This window comes from Schistocerca nitens, chromosome 9, assembly GCF_023898315.1.
Source record: "Schistocerca nitens isolate TAMUIC-IGC-003100 chromosome 9, iqSchNite1.1, whole genome shotgun sequence".
NCBI classification, from domain to species: Eukaryota; Metazoa; Arthropoda; class Insecta; order Orthoptera; family Acrididae; genus Schistocerca; species Schistocerca nitens.
In genome coordinates, this window is record NC_064622.1 from 130500310 (window position 1) to 130516619 (window position 16310).

At 40.9% G+C, this 16310-nt stretch overlaps 1 protein-coding gene across 1 annotated transcript; it reads right to left on the bottom strand.

Moving 5' to 3' along the window:
• Positions 1-2051: 2051 nt before the first annotated feature.
• LOC126204053 (uncharacterized) lies at positions 2052-2903 on the bottom strand. The gene has a single exon (XM_049938476.1). It carries the CDS (start codon positions 2901-2903, stop codon positions 2052-2054), a length of 852 nt encoding a protein of 283 aa, XP_049794433.1.
• Positions 2904-16310: the final 13407 nt, after the last annotated feature.

The window sequence follows — 16310 nt, forward strand, 5'->3', positions numbered from 1 at the left end:
CCAGTTTTTCCATTCGTCTGTAAACAATTCGTGTTACTATTTTGCAGCAGTGGCTTATTAAACTGATCCCAAAAATTATAAAAGGGAAAAAGTTTGTCGCTTATTACGAGGGTCATTCAATAACTAAACCGACAAATTGGTCTGGAGAAAAAATCGTTTATTTTTACAAAACAATACTTTTTCTACGTTTCACCTTGAACATTTTGCTCTTGTTCCAACGGGCTACAAGCTCTATTATTCCGGCTGCAAAGAACTCTTTATCTTGATGTTTGAACCAATTTCCCGCAAACTTCCTCACGTCCTCATTGTCCTGGAACCTCTTCCCATGTAATGCCTTCTTCAGTGGACCACACAAATGGAAACCACTAGGTGCTAAATCAGGACTGTAAGGGGGATGAGGCAGTACTTCGTAGCCCAATTTGTCGACGGTTTCACATGTTAGTTGAGCAATACGAGGACGTGTGTTGTCTTGCTGGAACATCACACCTCCTCCTCCTTAAGTTGCCAATCCTAAGATTGATTTGCAGCAGCTCTCCGTTCAGTGCGATTGTCGGCCAGCCTCTTCAATTCCGTGAAACTTCCGCATCCTAGGTCCTGCATTATCTGGCTTATGTACTTTCTTCTAGGTCTGCCTCTTGCCCTTTTGCCCTCCACAAGGCCTTCCGTTATAGTGTGGAGAAGACTTTCATGTCTCAGAATGTGTCCCATCCATATATCTCTCCTCTTCTTGACCGTCTTCCAAAGAACTGGAACTTCCTCCGCTCTCTGCAGGACTTCTTCATTTGTCATCCTGGCCGTCCATGGAATTTTTAACATCCTTCGCAGACACCACATTTCAAATCCTTCAATCCTTCTTCTTCCGTCCTCTCCAAGTGTCCAGGTTTCGCTGCCGTAGAGAAGCACACTCCCAACAAAGGTCTTTATTAACCGCTTCCTTAACGACAGACTTATCATATTTGATGTGAGGAGTCCTTTCCTTTTATAGAATGCAGTCTTTGCCTGATTTATTCTACTTATTACATCTTTCCTACTACGACCATCTGATGTTATTCTGCTTCCCAAGTAGACAAAGTCTTGTATTTCTTTCAGCTTCTCTCCGTTCAGCCTTATATTCGTAATTGCTTGATTATTTTGTTTGCTTGCAACTAAGATTTTTGTTTTTGACTTATTAATTTTCATGTTGTACCGTGTAGCAAGAGTGTTTTCCATTTCCTCCAACACTACTTGTAATTCTTCCTCATTTTCCGCTAGGACAGCAATGTCATCCGCAAAACGCAGCATATCAACTATTTTTCCCTGGATCCTGATTCCATTAGCTTGTCCTAACTTTTCTCAGACCTCGTCCATTGCTTTCTGTATGTACATATTAAAGAGGACAGGGGAGAGTGCACATCCCTGTCTCACACCCTGTTTAATTTTTGCTTGTTGTTGATGTTCCCCACATCTCACTATTGCCACCTCTTCTTTGTATATGTTCCATATCGTTCTCCTGTCCTTGTATTTAGCTCCAGTTTCCCTCAATATCTGGAATAGTTTTTTCCATTCAACCTTATCAAAGGCCTTTTCGAGGTCAACAAATGCTATGTAGGTGTCCCTTCCTTTTTCCATTCTTTTTTCTATTATGAGCCTTAGGGCCATAATGGCTTCTCGCGTACCTCTCCCTCTTCTAAAGCCAAACTGGTCTTCTGTGAGCATGCATTCCACGTTCCCTTCAATTCTTCTGAGGAGGATGGTCGTCAAAATTTTTGATGCATGTGATGTTAGGCTGAGGGTTCTGTATTGTGCACACGATTTTGCTGGCATTTTCTTTGGTAATGGAACAATAATACACTTTTTGAAGTCCTCAGGCAGCTCTCCAGTACCATATATTTGGCAGATTAATTTATACAGTTTATCTTTTATTTCTGTTCCAGCTGCTTTGATGATTTCTGCAGGCAATGAGTCAATTCCTGGTGCTTTTCCGTGCTTAAGTGCCTGTAGTGCCTGATCAAATTCAGACCTTACTATGCTGTCTCCTAGTTCATCTTTATCTACTTCGTCCTCACTTTCAATCATGTCATCTTGTACGTTAATGGAACAATAATACACTTTCTGAAGTCCTCAGGCAGCTCTCCAGTACCATATATTTGGCAGATTAATTTATACAGTTTATCTTTTATTTCTGTTCCACCTGCTTTGATGATTTCTGCAGGCAATGAGTCAATTCCTGGTGCTTTTCCGTGCTTAAGTGCCTGTAGTGCCTGATCAAATTCAGACCTTACTATGCTGTCTCCTAGTTCATCTTTATCTACTTCGTCCTCACTTTCAATCATGTCATCTTGTACGTTGCCTCCATATAATTTCTCTAGGTATTCCTTCCACGTAAGTGCTATATCTTCATGATTATACACCATCTTATTATCCTCTCTTATTAGGGCATTACATCTAATCCTTTGTCCTCCTGAGAAGAAGCGTTTCACTGTTTTGTATGCTAATTCAAGGTTCCCTTTCTTCAGAAGGTCTCCAACTTCTTTGCATCTGTCTTCAAGGAATCTTTCTTTTACTTGCTTCAACTTCCTGTTGATTTTGTTCCTAAGCACTCGGTATGCCGTTTTCCCTTCTTCCGTTTCATTATTTTTGAGCTTCCTTCTTTCCTCAAACATAAGTATTATTTCATCAGTTATCCACTCCTTCCTCTTTTCAGGTTTTTGTTTTCCAATTATCTCTTCAGCTGCTTTTATTAGGCCATCTCTCATATTTTCCCAATGTTGTTCTACATTCTCTATAGGATGCTGTTGAATTAGATCCTTAGCCCTTTCTTGGAACTCCTTCTGCGTCTCACGGTTTACAAGCTTCCCTATATCCAGTTTTCCATTTCCTATTTTCTTCCTTCTCCCGGGGCCCGGGAGTAGACAACATTCCATTAGAACTACTGATGGCCTTGGGAGAGCCAGTCATGACAAAACTCTACCATCTGGTGAGCAAGATGTATGAGACAGGCGAAATACCCACAGACTTCAAGAAGAATATAATAATTCCAATACCAAAGAAAGCAGGTGTTGACAGATGTGAAAATTACCGAACTATCAGTTTAATAAGTCACAGCTGCAAAATACTAACACGAATTCTTTACAGACGAATGGAAAAACTGGTAGAAGCGGACCTCGGGGAAGATCAGTTTGGATTCCGTAGAAATGTCGGAACACGTGAGGCAATACTAACCTTACGACTTATCTTAGAAGAAAGATTAAGAAAAGGCAAACCTACGTTTCTAGCGTTTGTAGACTTGGAGAAAGCTTTTGACAACGTTAACTGGAATACTCTCTTCCAAATTCTGAAGGTGGCAGGGGTAAAATACAGGGAGCGAAAGGCTATTTACAATTTGTACAGAAACCAGATGGCAGTTATAAGAGTCGAGGGGCATGAAAGGGAAGCAGTGGTTGGGAAAGGAGTGAGACAGGGTTGTAGCCTCTCCCCGATGTTATTCAATCTGTATATTGAGCAAGCAGTAAAGGAAACAAAAGAAAAATTCGGAGTAGGTATTAAAATTCATGGAGAAGAAGTAAAAACTTTGAGGTTCGCCGATGACATTGTAATTCTGTCAGAGACAGCAAAGGACTTGGAAGAGCAGTTGAACGGAATGGACAGTATCTTGAAAGGAGGATATAAGATGAATATCAACAAAAGCAAAACGAGGATAATGGAATGTAGTCAAATTAAATCGGGTGATGCTGAGGGGATTAGATTAGGAAATGAGACACTTAAAGTAGTAAAGGAGTTTTGCTATTTAGGGAGTAAAATAACTGATGATGGTCGAAGTAGAGAGGATATAAAATGTAGACTGGCAATGGCAAGGAAATCGTTTCTGAAGAAGAGAAATTTGTTAACATCGAGTATAGATTTAAATGTCAGGAAGTCGTTTCTGAAAGTATTTGTATGGAGTGTAGCCATGTATGGAAGTGAAACATGGACGATAACCAGTTTGGACAAGAAGAGAATAGAAGCATTCGAAATGTGGTGCTACAGAAGAATGCTTAAGATAAGGTGGGTAGATCACGTAACTAATGAGGAGGTATTGAATAGGATTGGGGAGAAGAGAAGTTTGTGGCACAACTTGACTAGAAGAAAGGATCGGTTGGTAGGACATGTTTTGAGGCATCAAGGGATCACAAATTTAGCCTTGGAGGGCAGCGTGGAGGGTAAAAATCGTAGAGGGAGACCAAGAGATCAATACACTAAGCAGATTCAGGAGGATGTAGGTTGCAGTAGGTACTGGGAGATGAAGAAGCTTGCACAGGATAGAGTAGCATGGAGAGCTGCATCAAACCAGTCTCAGGACTGAAGACCACAACAACAACAACAACATTTTCTTCCTTATGCATTTGAACTTGAGTCGGCATTCCGCAACAACCATGTTGTGATCACTCACGATATCTGTGCTTGCGTATGCTCTAGAGTCTTTTAGTTGATTTCTAAATCTATTTTTGACTAGAATGTAATCGATTTGGTATCGTTCTCTATCCCCTGGTGACTTCCAGGTGTATCTTCTACGGGGGTGATGTTGAAACCACGTGTTCGATATTATCAGTTGATTCCTGTTACAAAATTCTATAAGTCGGTCTCCTCTATCATTCCTTTTACCAAGGCCATAGCGTCCAGCAGCTGGCTGTACCTCTTTATCTCCTACTATTGCGTTCCAGTCTCCCATGATTATTAAATTTGTTTCTCCTTTGATTCCTCTCAAGGCTCCATTTAACTCTTCATATACAGCTTCAACTTCCTCATCCTCCTGGTTTGTGGTAGGCATATAGACCTGTATCACAACCGTCTCTGTAGGTTTGGTATCCAGACTGACAAGTATTATCCTTCCTCCATATTGTATATATCCCTTCACTCTCTGCCCCAATTTTCGACTCATAACTACTCCAACCCCACCTGCTCCAGGTCTATCTTCTATCGTTCCTGTGTGAATTATCCTGTACTCATCACTGCAGAAATCTCCGCAGTTAGGCCATCTCATTTCAGACACTCCTAGTATATCCAACTTCATTTTCTTCATTTCTTGCTTAAGGTTTTCGAGCTTCCCCATCTGCAGTAAGGTGCGGACGTTCCACGTTCCAATTCTACTATAGCTCTTTTTATTTCCTTTCTTCCTATGAACTGTTGAAACGAGATCTCTGGTAGTCCCCTCCCGGAGAACCGAATGAGGGGCTATTACTCCGGATTGCATTTTTACTAGAGCTTGTTTCATATTCATATTATGGCTGCTGATACTTGAGAAATCTAATTAGATCTTTAATGAAGTGGTTTCTCCTTGCCTTCTTCATTCTATGCCGTTGGCCATCATGTGGCTCTTCCGCCTTTAGGGACAGTTTCCCATCCCAAGGACAAGAGAGTGCCCTGCCTCTACCTGCTCATCCGCCCTCCTAGGAGGCCGTTTCGCTTGGTAGAGGGTGTCTCCTTATTCCGGCAGATACTCGGTCGCCATATCCTCGTTAGTGGTAACAGGGTGTACCGTGCAGCAATCCTTGGCTGCAACTCGTGAAGGTGAGGTTGGCATTTGTATGGAGAGGCTGTTTGAGACGCATCACATACCTATACACATCACACCTATCCTCTGAGGTTCACGACGTCTCTCTCTCATGGCTGGCTTCACCTTGTTTACAAGCAAATTCGAGTAGTGTGTGTGTTCAAAGGTGTGTGAAATCTTATGGGACTTAACTGCTAAGGTCATCAGTCTGTAAGCTTACACACTACTTAACCTAAATTATACTAAGGACAAACACACACACCCATGCCCGAGGGAGGACTCGAACCTCCGCCGGGACCAACCGCACAGTCCATGACTGCAGCGCCGTAGACCTCTCGGCTAATCCCGCGCGGCAAATCCGAGTAGTATTGGATGCTCATTGTACGCTGCTCCTCGAGATAATCACAAAAAACTGGACCTTCAGCATCCCGAAACACTGCCAACATTACTTTTCCTGCTGATGCTTGGGTTTTGAATTTTCTCTTGACAGGTGAGTTGGGTGCTTCTACTCCATGCTTTGTCTTATAGTGAACCAAAGTTTCATCACAAGCTAAAATTTTGCTGAAGAATCGCTCACCTTATCATAACGTTCCTTTAGCTCTATGCACAGTCTCAACCTTGTTTCCTTTTGTAGCAGCTTCAACTCATTTGGGACCCATCTTGCGCAGTTTTTCGGTTCTTCACCTTGTTGCAGATAATCTTATGAACTGTACCAGTACTAACTTGAAGCTTATCAACTATCATTCTCACAGTCACAAGGCGGTCAGCGCGAATAATGTCATCAATTCGACTTTCCAGTGAGGGAGTTGATACTGCAACTTGTCGACCAGAACGGTGCTCGTCAGTCACTGAGTCGCGAAATTTTTGAACTGCTCTACCAACATGTAAAAATTGGCACGATTCATACAACCTTCACCATAAACTTTAGACATTCTACAGTATATATTTATTGGTTTCTCGCCTTCAGCAAGTAAAAAATAAATAACAGAACGTTGTTCAACTAATGTGGACGTTTCAAGCGGACTCGTCATCTTGAAATCTATTTTTGAGGTTATAAACAAAACAATGTTGATACATCAGCTGATCAGGACTCAGCCCAGTGACGCCAATTTAAAGGCATAACAGTACCAAACTTGCCCTACTAACAGGTTTTTCCCCAGACCCATTTCTCTCTTTAATTATTGAATAACCCTCGCGCATTTACGACGTTCATGCAGTAACACTTCAACATCGGACATAATGTATTAATTTATCACTTCAATGCTACTAATTATGTTCGCAACACACTATGCACACAGTGTCACTGAATGTACCTGCAAAATTGTATGATTTTACCCCACATAATTCCGGAGGCATGACGTCACAGACATTGAGCTGCATAAAAACTTCCTTTTGTTTAAAATGCGCGGCATAAATTACCCAGACTATATTCATCCAGTGTTTAATAATGAGAGCTACTTCCACACAAACTTCAAGTATAACTTCAAACCTTCTCTAAACTTTTTCTCAGTTACATGCTTACCGTCAAATATTTAACACATTAACAGAGCTGTAAAGTAGACGTTCAGCTCTGTTTTATACATGTGAGTTCGATTCTGTAAGAAATCGGAAGTCTGCTTGTATTTCTTGAAATTATTGTCATTGATTCTACTCAAATACACGCAAGGGGTAACACAGTGGCTTTAGTAAATACAACCTTGTATGGTCGTCAGGTTGTTCACAGGAAAATTATACCGTCTTCTTGTCGTGGCGGCGGTTTCAGCATTGTTTTGCAGTGTTGAGGGAAGTGAGTCTTTACAGAACATTGCCGAAATTGAGTGCCAACCTTTTCTCTACTCTTTTCTTGTACAGTATTTAAAGACCTAAGGAAAGGTACAGTGCCTTAATCCAGCACAAGAGAAACATGGATGCATTATATCTGCCCGACACCCAGTTCCCACAGGAATAGCCCCTTCGCTAGCGCACTTCTTAATGTCTACAGTATTTTTGCATTTGGCCCGTCAAGGCATGCTGGGACTTCATTTAATTTTACACGGTAGACCGATTGTAGTATAGTATGAAGAACACAGTATGCTTACTGTGGGTGTATTCATCTGTACAGGGTTCAACAGTATAGCCCAAGTTTCAGAAAACATTTCTCCCACATCCATACACATAATACAAGAAACCTACAGAGGAACTATGTAATGTTGTTGCTTTAATTTGTTATGAAAGCGGTGCTGATAGACAATAAAAGCGGTTTAAAAGCTGTGAGCTGTCTGGGGAAGTTAACCTTGCATTACTGAGCTAGCTTACCAAATTCCCAACCAGACTAACATTAATTATAATCTTTTAATAGTCATACGACAACCGGTGATATATATATATATATATATATATATATATATATATATATATATATATATAAAAGAGAATTTAAATAAAAAGAAATAAATCAGTTTATATTTGGAAATTTATTTTAACATTGATCATTGAATTTCAGCATATTAAACTTGAATAATAACTAAACTGGTGCCTTACTTAGGATTGTGTAAATGTGAGTTTGTAATCTTACGGAACACATCAAATAGGGAGCCAATATTGGGAGACTACATACAACACTGCATTCATAAAATAACACAAGAAGAACGTTGAAACATATGCAACAGGAAATTAACCACAACCAACCGATTCAATTTTCACCCAAAGACGTAACGTTCGTAGTGCAATCCTGTCCGTCATGAAATTACCACACACTGGTATACTAAATTCATACTAACTCTCTGTGAAATCTTCCCGAAAAGAATAGCTGAGGGCTACTTTAATGCTTGCACCACATGCTTCACGTGGTCAACTTGGTTTACACAAAGAGTGTAACTCCACAATAATTTTGATAATTAAAATAAATTACATCGAAACTCAATTTACAAAAGAAAAACCTCGAACTGGTTACTATCGTCTTACTATTAACCTGATGGGTCAAACAATTGTATAAGCACGTGGTACTGGTCTCACAAAGTACACCCCACGTGGGTTGAACATAAAGAAAAGTTGCTATATTGAAAAATATTGTCAAGACGAGACGTTATAATCTCATTGCATTTTAGATTGATGATGTTAGTTAGAGTTACTGATCAACACGTGGTTCCACTTTACTCATAAAGTAGTGACAAAGCAACTACCGGAAGATATTCTGAACTTCACACTCGACTTACACTGCGTTGCAATTTAAGATAACATTAGATATTTTAGAGCTAAACCTGAAATAAGTGATTAAATTTTCAGTTAGGCTGAACTTAAGAAATCCATTGTCCTATAGACTTAGCATAGCAGACACGCGTTTAGCCGGAGATCTTACCACTTCAGACGCTCGCCACGGACAGACTGACCTGGGCTCCTACCAAGGGTGCTTCCGTATACAAAACGGAAGTGACCAGAGAGGCAGCTTCCTATACCAACATGACAAGGGACGGACAGGACCATACTAAGGATAGAAACCTCTTTGCTTTTAGAAAGCTTAGCTACCTGTTCCGACGTTGGTCCTACTGTTCTCTAACAGAGAGGCTTATCTGCTACCATCCAGCATGCAACTAGAAATACATTTGCTCATTCATCCTCTCACACAGAAGGGAAGGGGGATGACAGTATCTTATCATATACAGTATATAAAAAAGCGGATGTAGGTTCCGTATGAGATTGTGAGACATGAATTACATATAAACTGTGTTTTAAAGTGTAGTAGTGTGACAGATCGTTCTTGTTTATGTGTAAAAGTAACACGTTCCACTGCTCAGTCTCCTCCCAGATAGTCAGAAACACCACAGTAAATTTAGAAGAGGAATTTATGCCGTAAATGACAACAGATTTCAGAAATTAACATGAAAGGAATCCAACAGAGACCTTTCAACTATACAAACATACGGAGGCAATCACAGAATAGAAGAGAAAACGCAGACCACAATTCTATGGATACCTACACAGAATGCCATCACACAGACTGACCAAACAGATCTTTGACTGGGTAATCACTAGAAACAACGAATGGGTGTCAGAGGTAAAAAAGACCTGAACCTACTCAACACCACAGCAGACACAATAAACGACAGAATAAAATTCAGAAACATCATTAAGAAAAGTAAACAACATGAGATACACTGTGACAAAGGAACAGGCGTAAAATGGACCGAAGAACGAAAGCAAGATCACAGCCGGAAGATGAAAGAAACATGGGCAACCAAAAAGGCAATCAAGATGAAACCGGTGACACGAAGCCGACGAGAAACATGGACAGAGGACCGGAGACAGGAACACAGCGAGTGAATGAGGGAAGTTTGGGCAGCAAGGAAGGCAGCAAAAGGTATTGGCCATGTAGTTCAGCTGCGCTCTTTAAGGGCAAAACACCTATAATAATAATAACAGTAAAAATATATATATTCTACATTTCCCCGTAAACCATTTGACGATTTCAACCAAACTTGGCACACATATCATTTACTGTCTGGAGATTATATTAGACTAGATTAAGTTTTCATTCCATAGACCAAAAATAAGATGATTCTCGTGAGCGTGGAACTTGTCAGAAACTGTAACATAAAAAACATAGAACATTTGAATATAATACTCACTTCCCTGATCATGTGTTAGGAGATTATCAAAATGTGTCAATACATTATAGTCAACTGGAACTGCTAATATTTTCAGACTTAATACACTGTCAAAATGAAATTTAATCCTGCATTTTAATAGCCGGCGGCGGTGGAAGAGCGGTTCTAGGCGCTTCGGACCGGAACCGTGCGACTACTACGGTCGCAGCAGGTTCGAATCCTGCCTCGGTCATGGATGTGTGTGATGTCCTTAGGATAGTTAGGCTTAAGTAGTTCTAAGTTCTAGGATACTGATGATCTCAGATGTTAAGTCCCATAGGGCTCAGAGACATTTTTGAACTTTTAATAAATTTATCATTCACAAAATATGTAATTTTGTCTGTTGTGACCAACTGCTGGCAAAACTGAAATGTAACAGACATTTTTACTTAAGCTGGTCTAACAGTCCCTGTTAAGATATTCATCTACAGAGTAGAAGCAGTTGCCTATCAAAAAGTCTTTCAAACTTTGTTATACTGTGCTATATCTCAAACCAAGTTTTTAATGGTTGCTGGCTTTTTATTGAAAATGTGTGTTCCTGAATACTGGATCGCTTTTTGGGCCAAGGTAAATGATTTTAAATCTTTATGTCCTTTGTTCTTATTCCCAATATTGATACTGTGTGTTGTGCTATTGGTTGGAAGTAGAGACATATTATTTGCAACGAATTTCATCAACGAATACATATACCGAGAAGCAACGGTTAGAATACCCAGGTCTTTGAACACGTTTCTGAATGATGTTCTTGAATTTACACCGGAGATGGGTCTTGTTACACACTTTTGCACTCTACAAACATTTGCTCTGTTTGACGAGTTACCCCAGAATATGATCCAATCTGACATAATAGGCAGAACGTAAGCAAAGTGTGCAAGCTTTTTTATATTTATATTTCCTACATCTGACATTATTTGCTTTCCAAAAAGTTTTGTTTGGGCGTTTCAGCAATTTTGTGGTATGCGCTTCCCAACTGAATTTGTTATCGAGTTGTAATCCCAGGAATTTAACAGTGTGAACCTCTTCGTTCTGCATGTCTTCATACGTTATATACATGCTGGAAGGAAATCTCTTACGGGTTCTGAACTGCATACAGTGGGTCTTTTCAAAGTTTAATGATAGTGAATTAGCTTTAAACCGTTCATTAATATCAGTGAGAATTTGATTAGAAGATAAATGTGTTCTTGACTTGCTGTTTACTGCAATGTTTGTATCATTTGCAAAGAAGTTGGGAGGCAAGGGTAGGGATGAGGGTGAACAGCCAGCGTGCGAATACTCTTAATTTAATCAACCAGTGTTTGAGAATGAGAGCACTTAGCGACTTGAAACAAACATAATTTCAAACCTCGAGAAACTTTTTCTCGCTGACAGTCCCCATAAAACGATGAAAGGAAAAAAAAGCTTTACCACTTATTACATTTTCGCCGTTCAGATGACATGACGCCCGCACGTAGTACAGTCTTTTAAAAATGTTATTCCATTTTTTGTTTCTTTTAAATTTTTTTGACTGAAGAGCGGAATATTGTTCCGCCGCTAGCCCATTCTCGCCTCGTTCGGACGAGAGAATGAAATAACAATAAACAAAAAAATGGTGTTTTTCAGTGTTCACCTAACTGGGAATATCGGAAGATCTCACACCAGACTGGTCGAAGCGTCCATTATGTGAAAAGAAACTGGAAGAGGAACATGACACCGCCTAACATCGTAGAAGATTTTACCTTCTATTTCTAGTGAAAACTTGTTTTTTCTCTAAAATTTAGTCTCACGTGAGAGTTTCACAAGAAAGTTTACTAAAAAAAATGGTTCAAATGGCTCTGAGCACTATGGGACTAAACATGTGAGGTCATCAGTCCCCTAGAACTTAGAACTACTTAAACCTAACTAACCTAAGGACATCACACACATCCATGCCCGAGGCAGGATTCGAACCTGCGACCGTAGCGGTCACGCGGATCCAGACTGAAGCGCTTAGAACCGCTCGGCCACACCGGCTGGCGAAGTTTACTAGCTCCTATACTCTTTAATATCTGCACTAATGATAATCATAGCCGATAAGGAGCAAAGGACTTTATTTAAACAAATGATGTCGCCCCAGCAGCTCAGGAGGCTACTTTTGAGGAGAGGCTCTCCCACGATAAACAAACTCTAGGCATTGAAGTTAAAATCTTCTGGGTTGTTAGGCCGCGTCATGTTTCTTCTAAAATGTTCGACGTTTCGACCCCTCTGCTGGGATCTTCCTCAGGATCTTTTGGTGTCCACTACTGCTAGGACACTGTCAGAGACCAGTGTCGCGTCCACTTTTAAAGAGGGAAATTTCTGGCGTTCATGCTGGAGTAGAGATAGTACTGGTTAAAATTCATATGGCTACCATTGGTAGCTAATAAGAATGGCGAGGAACCGCCTTCTCACTCCGTCAGGTTACCGTTCGTTTCTGGGGTCACTGGCCGCATAAGCAGAATTTTAAAGAAATATGAAATTCAGACATCTTTCTTTAGTCAAAACAAAATAAAAGAGTTTTTCCGACGGAAAACGGATGCACCTGACTACCTCCACAATGCAGGCGTCTATCATGTGTCATGTGGCTGCGGCGAAGTGTATACAGGCGGAACGGGAAGAACTGTTAAAGAACGCATTAAGGAACACGAACGGCACTTGCGGCTAAATCAAAGTGCAAAATCGGCAGTAGCGGAACATCATGAGAACTGTGGCTCTAACATCGATTTTAATAACGTACGTGTATTGAGTAAGGAAACAAACATTTATAGAAGGAAGGTCGGAGAAGCGGTTGCAATTTCTAAGAGAGGACGGCTATAGGCTTCCGGCATCGTGGCTCCCCGCCATCAAGGAAGTAAATACGCGGCCGCTGTGTAAACAACGCGCTGCAAGTCACCTCGGCGGACAATAATATTTTGGGTAAACATTCCCCCTCTCTTGCTCTGTCCGTTTCGAATCTAGCCACTGATACGACCAACCAATAGCGGTAGCAGGCGTTCCAACCAATAACCCTTCTCCAGCGTAAGTGTGGAATAGTGCCTTTCTATCCAATGACGATGACCGCCAATGGTATCCACAGGAGATGAGCAACCAACGCCCTTTCTTCTGCATTAGCCTATGACTATGACCCACCAATGGTAGCCATATGAATTATAGCCAATACTATCTATACTCCAGCACGAACGCCAGAAAATTTTCCCTTTATAAGTGGACGCGACACTCGCCTCTGACAGTGTTCTAGCAGTAGTGGACACCAAAAGATCCTGAGGAAGATCCCAGCAGAGGGTTCGAAACGTCGAACATTTTAGAAGAAACATGACGCGGCCTAAAAACCCAGAAGATTTTAACTTCAGTGACAACGGCCACGAAAGCCTGCAGACTTACGTAAACTCTAGGCAGTTACCATCAAGAGTTACCATCAAGTTACCATAAGATGAACATCAACAAAAGCGAAACGAGGGTAACGGAATGTAGTTGAATTAAATCGGACGATGCTGAGGAAATTAGTATAGGAAATCAGGTAGTAGAAGAGGTTTGCTATCTGGGAAGCAAAATAACTGATGACGGTCGAAGTAGAGAGGATATGAAATGTAGATTGGCCATGGCAGAAAAGCGTTTCTGAAGAAGAGAAATTTGTTAACATCGAGTATAGATTTAAGTATTTGAGTGGAGTGTAGCTATGTATGGAAGTGAAACATGGACGATAAATAGTTTAGACCAGAAGAGAATAGAAGCTTTCGAGACGTGCCGCAACGGAAGAATGCTGAAGATTAGATGGGTAGATCACGTAACTAATGAGGGGGTACTGAACAGAATTAGGAAGAAGAGGATTTTGTGGCATAACTTGACTAGAAGAAGGGATCGGTTGGTAGGACACGTTTTGAGGCATCAAGGGATTACCAGTTTAGCACTGGAGGGAAGCGCGGATGGCAAAAGTCGTACCGGGAAACCAAGAGATGAATACACTAAGCAGATTCAGAAGGATGTAGGTTGCAGTAGTTACTCGGAGATGAGGAGGCTCGCACAGGATAGAGTAGCATGGAGAACTGCATCAAACCAGTCTGTGGACCGAAGTCCAAAACAACAGCAACCATCAAGAGACGAAGCCGAATCCATCGAAGACACATGTCTGTGCCTTCCACCTAAAAAACGGACCTGCAGCAAGACATAAACTGCTTGAACATCAAAAGGGAGGTGTCAGTAAGGAACAATAATATCTAAATATTATCTACAATAACTTGGGCGACGTATCCTTACATCTTAAAAAATTCAGCATATCCATTCTTTATTCAGTTTCAGAATATTCTTGCCCTTTCTGGTGAACATCTAGTCACGCAAATCAAGGAAAGATGTCCGTAGAGAATTAAATGCAAGTAACAGTTGTTGATTTCCCACTAAGAATATATTATGCAGGGAGACGTTGGCTTCAAACAAACCTACGTATTCACTACATGTTGGTTGAGATCTACACCTCTTGAAAACCTTTACTGGCTAGCAGGTATTCCACTTCCAGATATCCGCCATGAGTAAGCATCCAGAAACCTAAGGCACTGTACTTGAGGACTCTTACTTCATACGGTTGTCAACCAACAACCAACAACCCAAGTCTAGGAAGAGCTCTCACCACGCGACAGAAAGCCTCACGGAAACAACTTCACAATTCAGAATAAATTCATGCCGTTCCATATTCAGCCACCATGCGGCACGGATGAAGCTTCAGGTGACGAGGAAAGCTGTTCTATATGGAATGGGCTCAAAGGGTTGCGCTCTGGGTTTAATAGAACAAAGATCAACGTGAGAAAGTGGGAAATTGCCTGCGACTCTCCAGTATGCAAATGTGGTGAAGAAGAGATAATGAACCATCTGCCTGTCTGCAAATTGCGGCCCACCGTATGTCCTTCCCGGAACGTGACTGATGCCATCTAGGAGGCATGTGAATTAGCTGCAGTTTGGTCGCATCGTATTTTTGTAATAATTGGCAGATGCCATTAACTGTTAGTAGAAACCTCTCACCCACGATTCTCTAAAGAATCGAACTCCAGTGTATAAAAAAGAGGGTCAAACGTTTGATTACATTACAGATGAGTTACTATGTCATTTGATGATAGGTATGTACGAGAGAAAAGTTCACATAAGGTTTGAAATTATGTTTAAAGTTTCTTGCAAGTTGCTATGTGATGTCATTATGAAACAGTGGATGAATATAGCCGGGATAATACGAGGGGCGTTGGAAAAGTCCGTGCAAAATCCTAGAGATGACACCACCGGCGAGTATCGAGGTCATGTTTAGTTAGTAGCATCTTTGGAAGGAACGCACACCAAGTTTAAGCCATATTGGTCTATTTCTTTGTGTTTGGCATTCGTGTGAGTCAACAAAGTCGAGTGATTGTCAAAAAATGGACAAAAAAGAATTTCCTGTGGTGATTAAACATTACTTTATGAATGGCAAAACGCCTTACGAGACTAAAGAGAAGCTTGATAAACATTATGGCGACTCTGCACCTTCAATTAGAACAGTTTATAAGTGGTTTCTCAACATTTTCGGAGTGGCCATATGGGCACAAGTGATGATGAACGTTCTGGACGACCTGTCGAGGTTACGACTCCAGAAATCATTGATAAAATCCATGATATGGTGATGGATGACAGAAGAGTTAAGGTGCGCGACATTACTAGTGCTGTGGGCATCTCGAATGGACGGGTACATAATATTTTGCATAAACATTTGGATATGTGAAAGCTATCCGCAAGATGGGTTCCGCGGTTGCTCACGCTTGACCAAAAACGGAATCGTGTGAAGTGTTTCAAGGATTGTTTGCAGCTGTTCAGGAAGAATCCGCAGGACTTTAAGAGTCGTTTCGTCACTGTGGATGAAACATGGATACATTACTATACTCCTGAGACTAAACAACAAACTAAACAATGGGTTACCAAGGGAGAATCTGCACCAAAAAAGGCGAAGACCATTCCTTCGCCCGGAAAGGTTATGGGGACTGGCTTTTGGAATTAGCAAGGGATAATCTTCGTCGACTATCTGAAAAAGGGTAAAACTATTACAGGTTTATATTATTCATCGTTACTGTACTGTTTGAAAACCGAGCTGCAAGAAAAACTCCGGCGATTGGACCGCAAAAAAGTCCTTTTTCATCACGAAAATGGATTTGTCGATGTTTCGGTGCGGACTGTTC

Coding starts and splice junctions, on each gene's coding strand:
- LOC126204053 (XM_049938476.1), bottom strand. CDS start 2,903: ATGGAATGTTGTCTACTCCCGGGCCCCGGGAGAAGGAAGAAAATAGGA.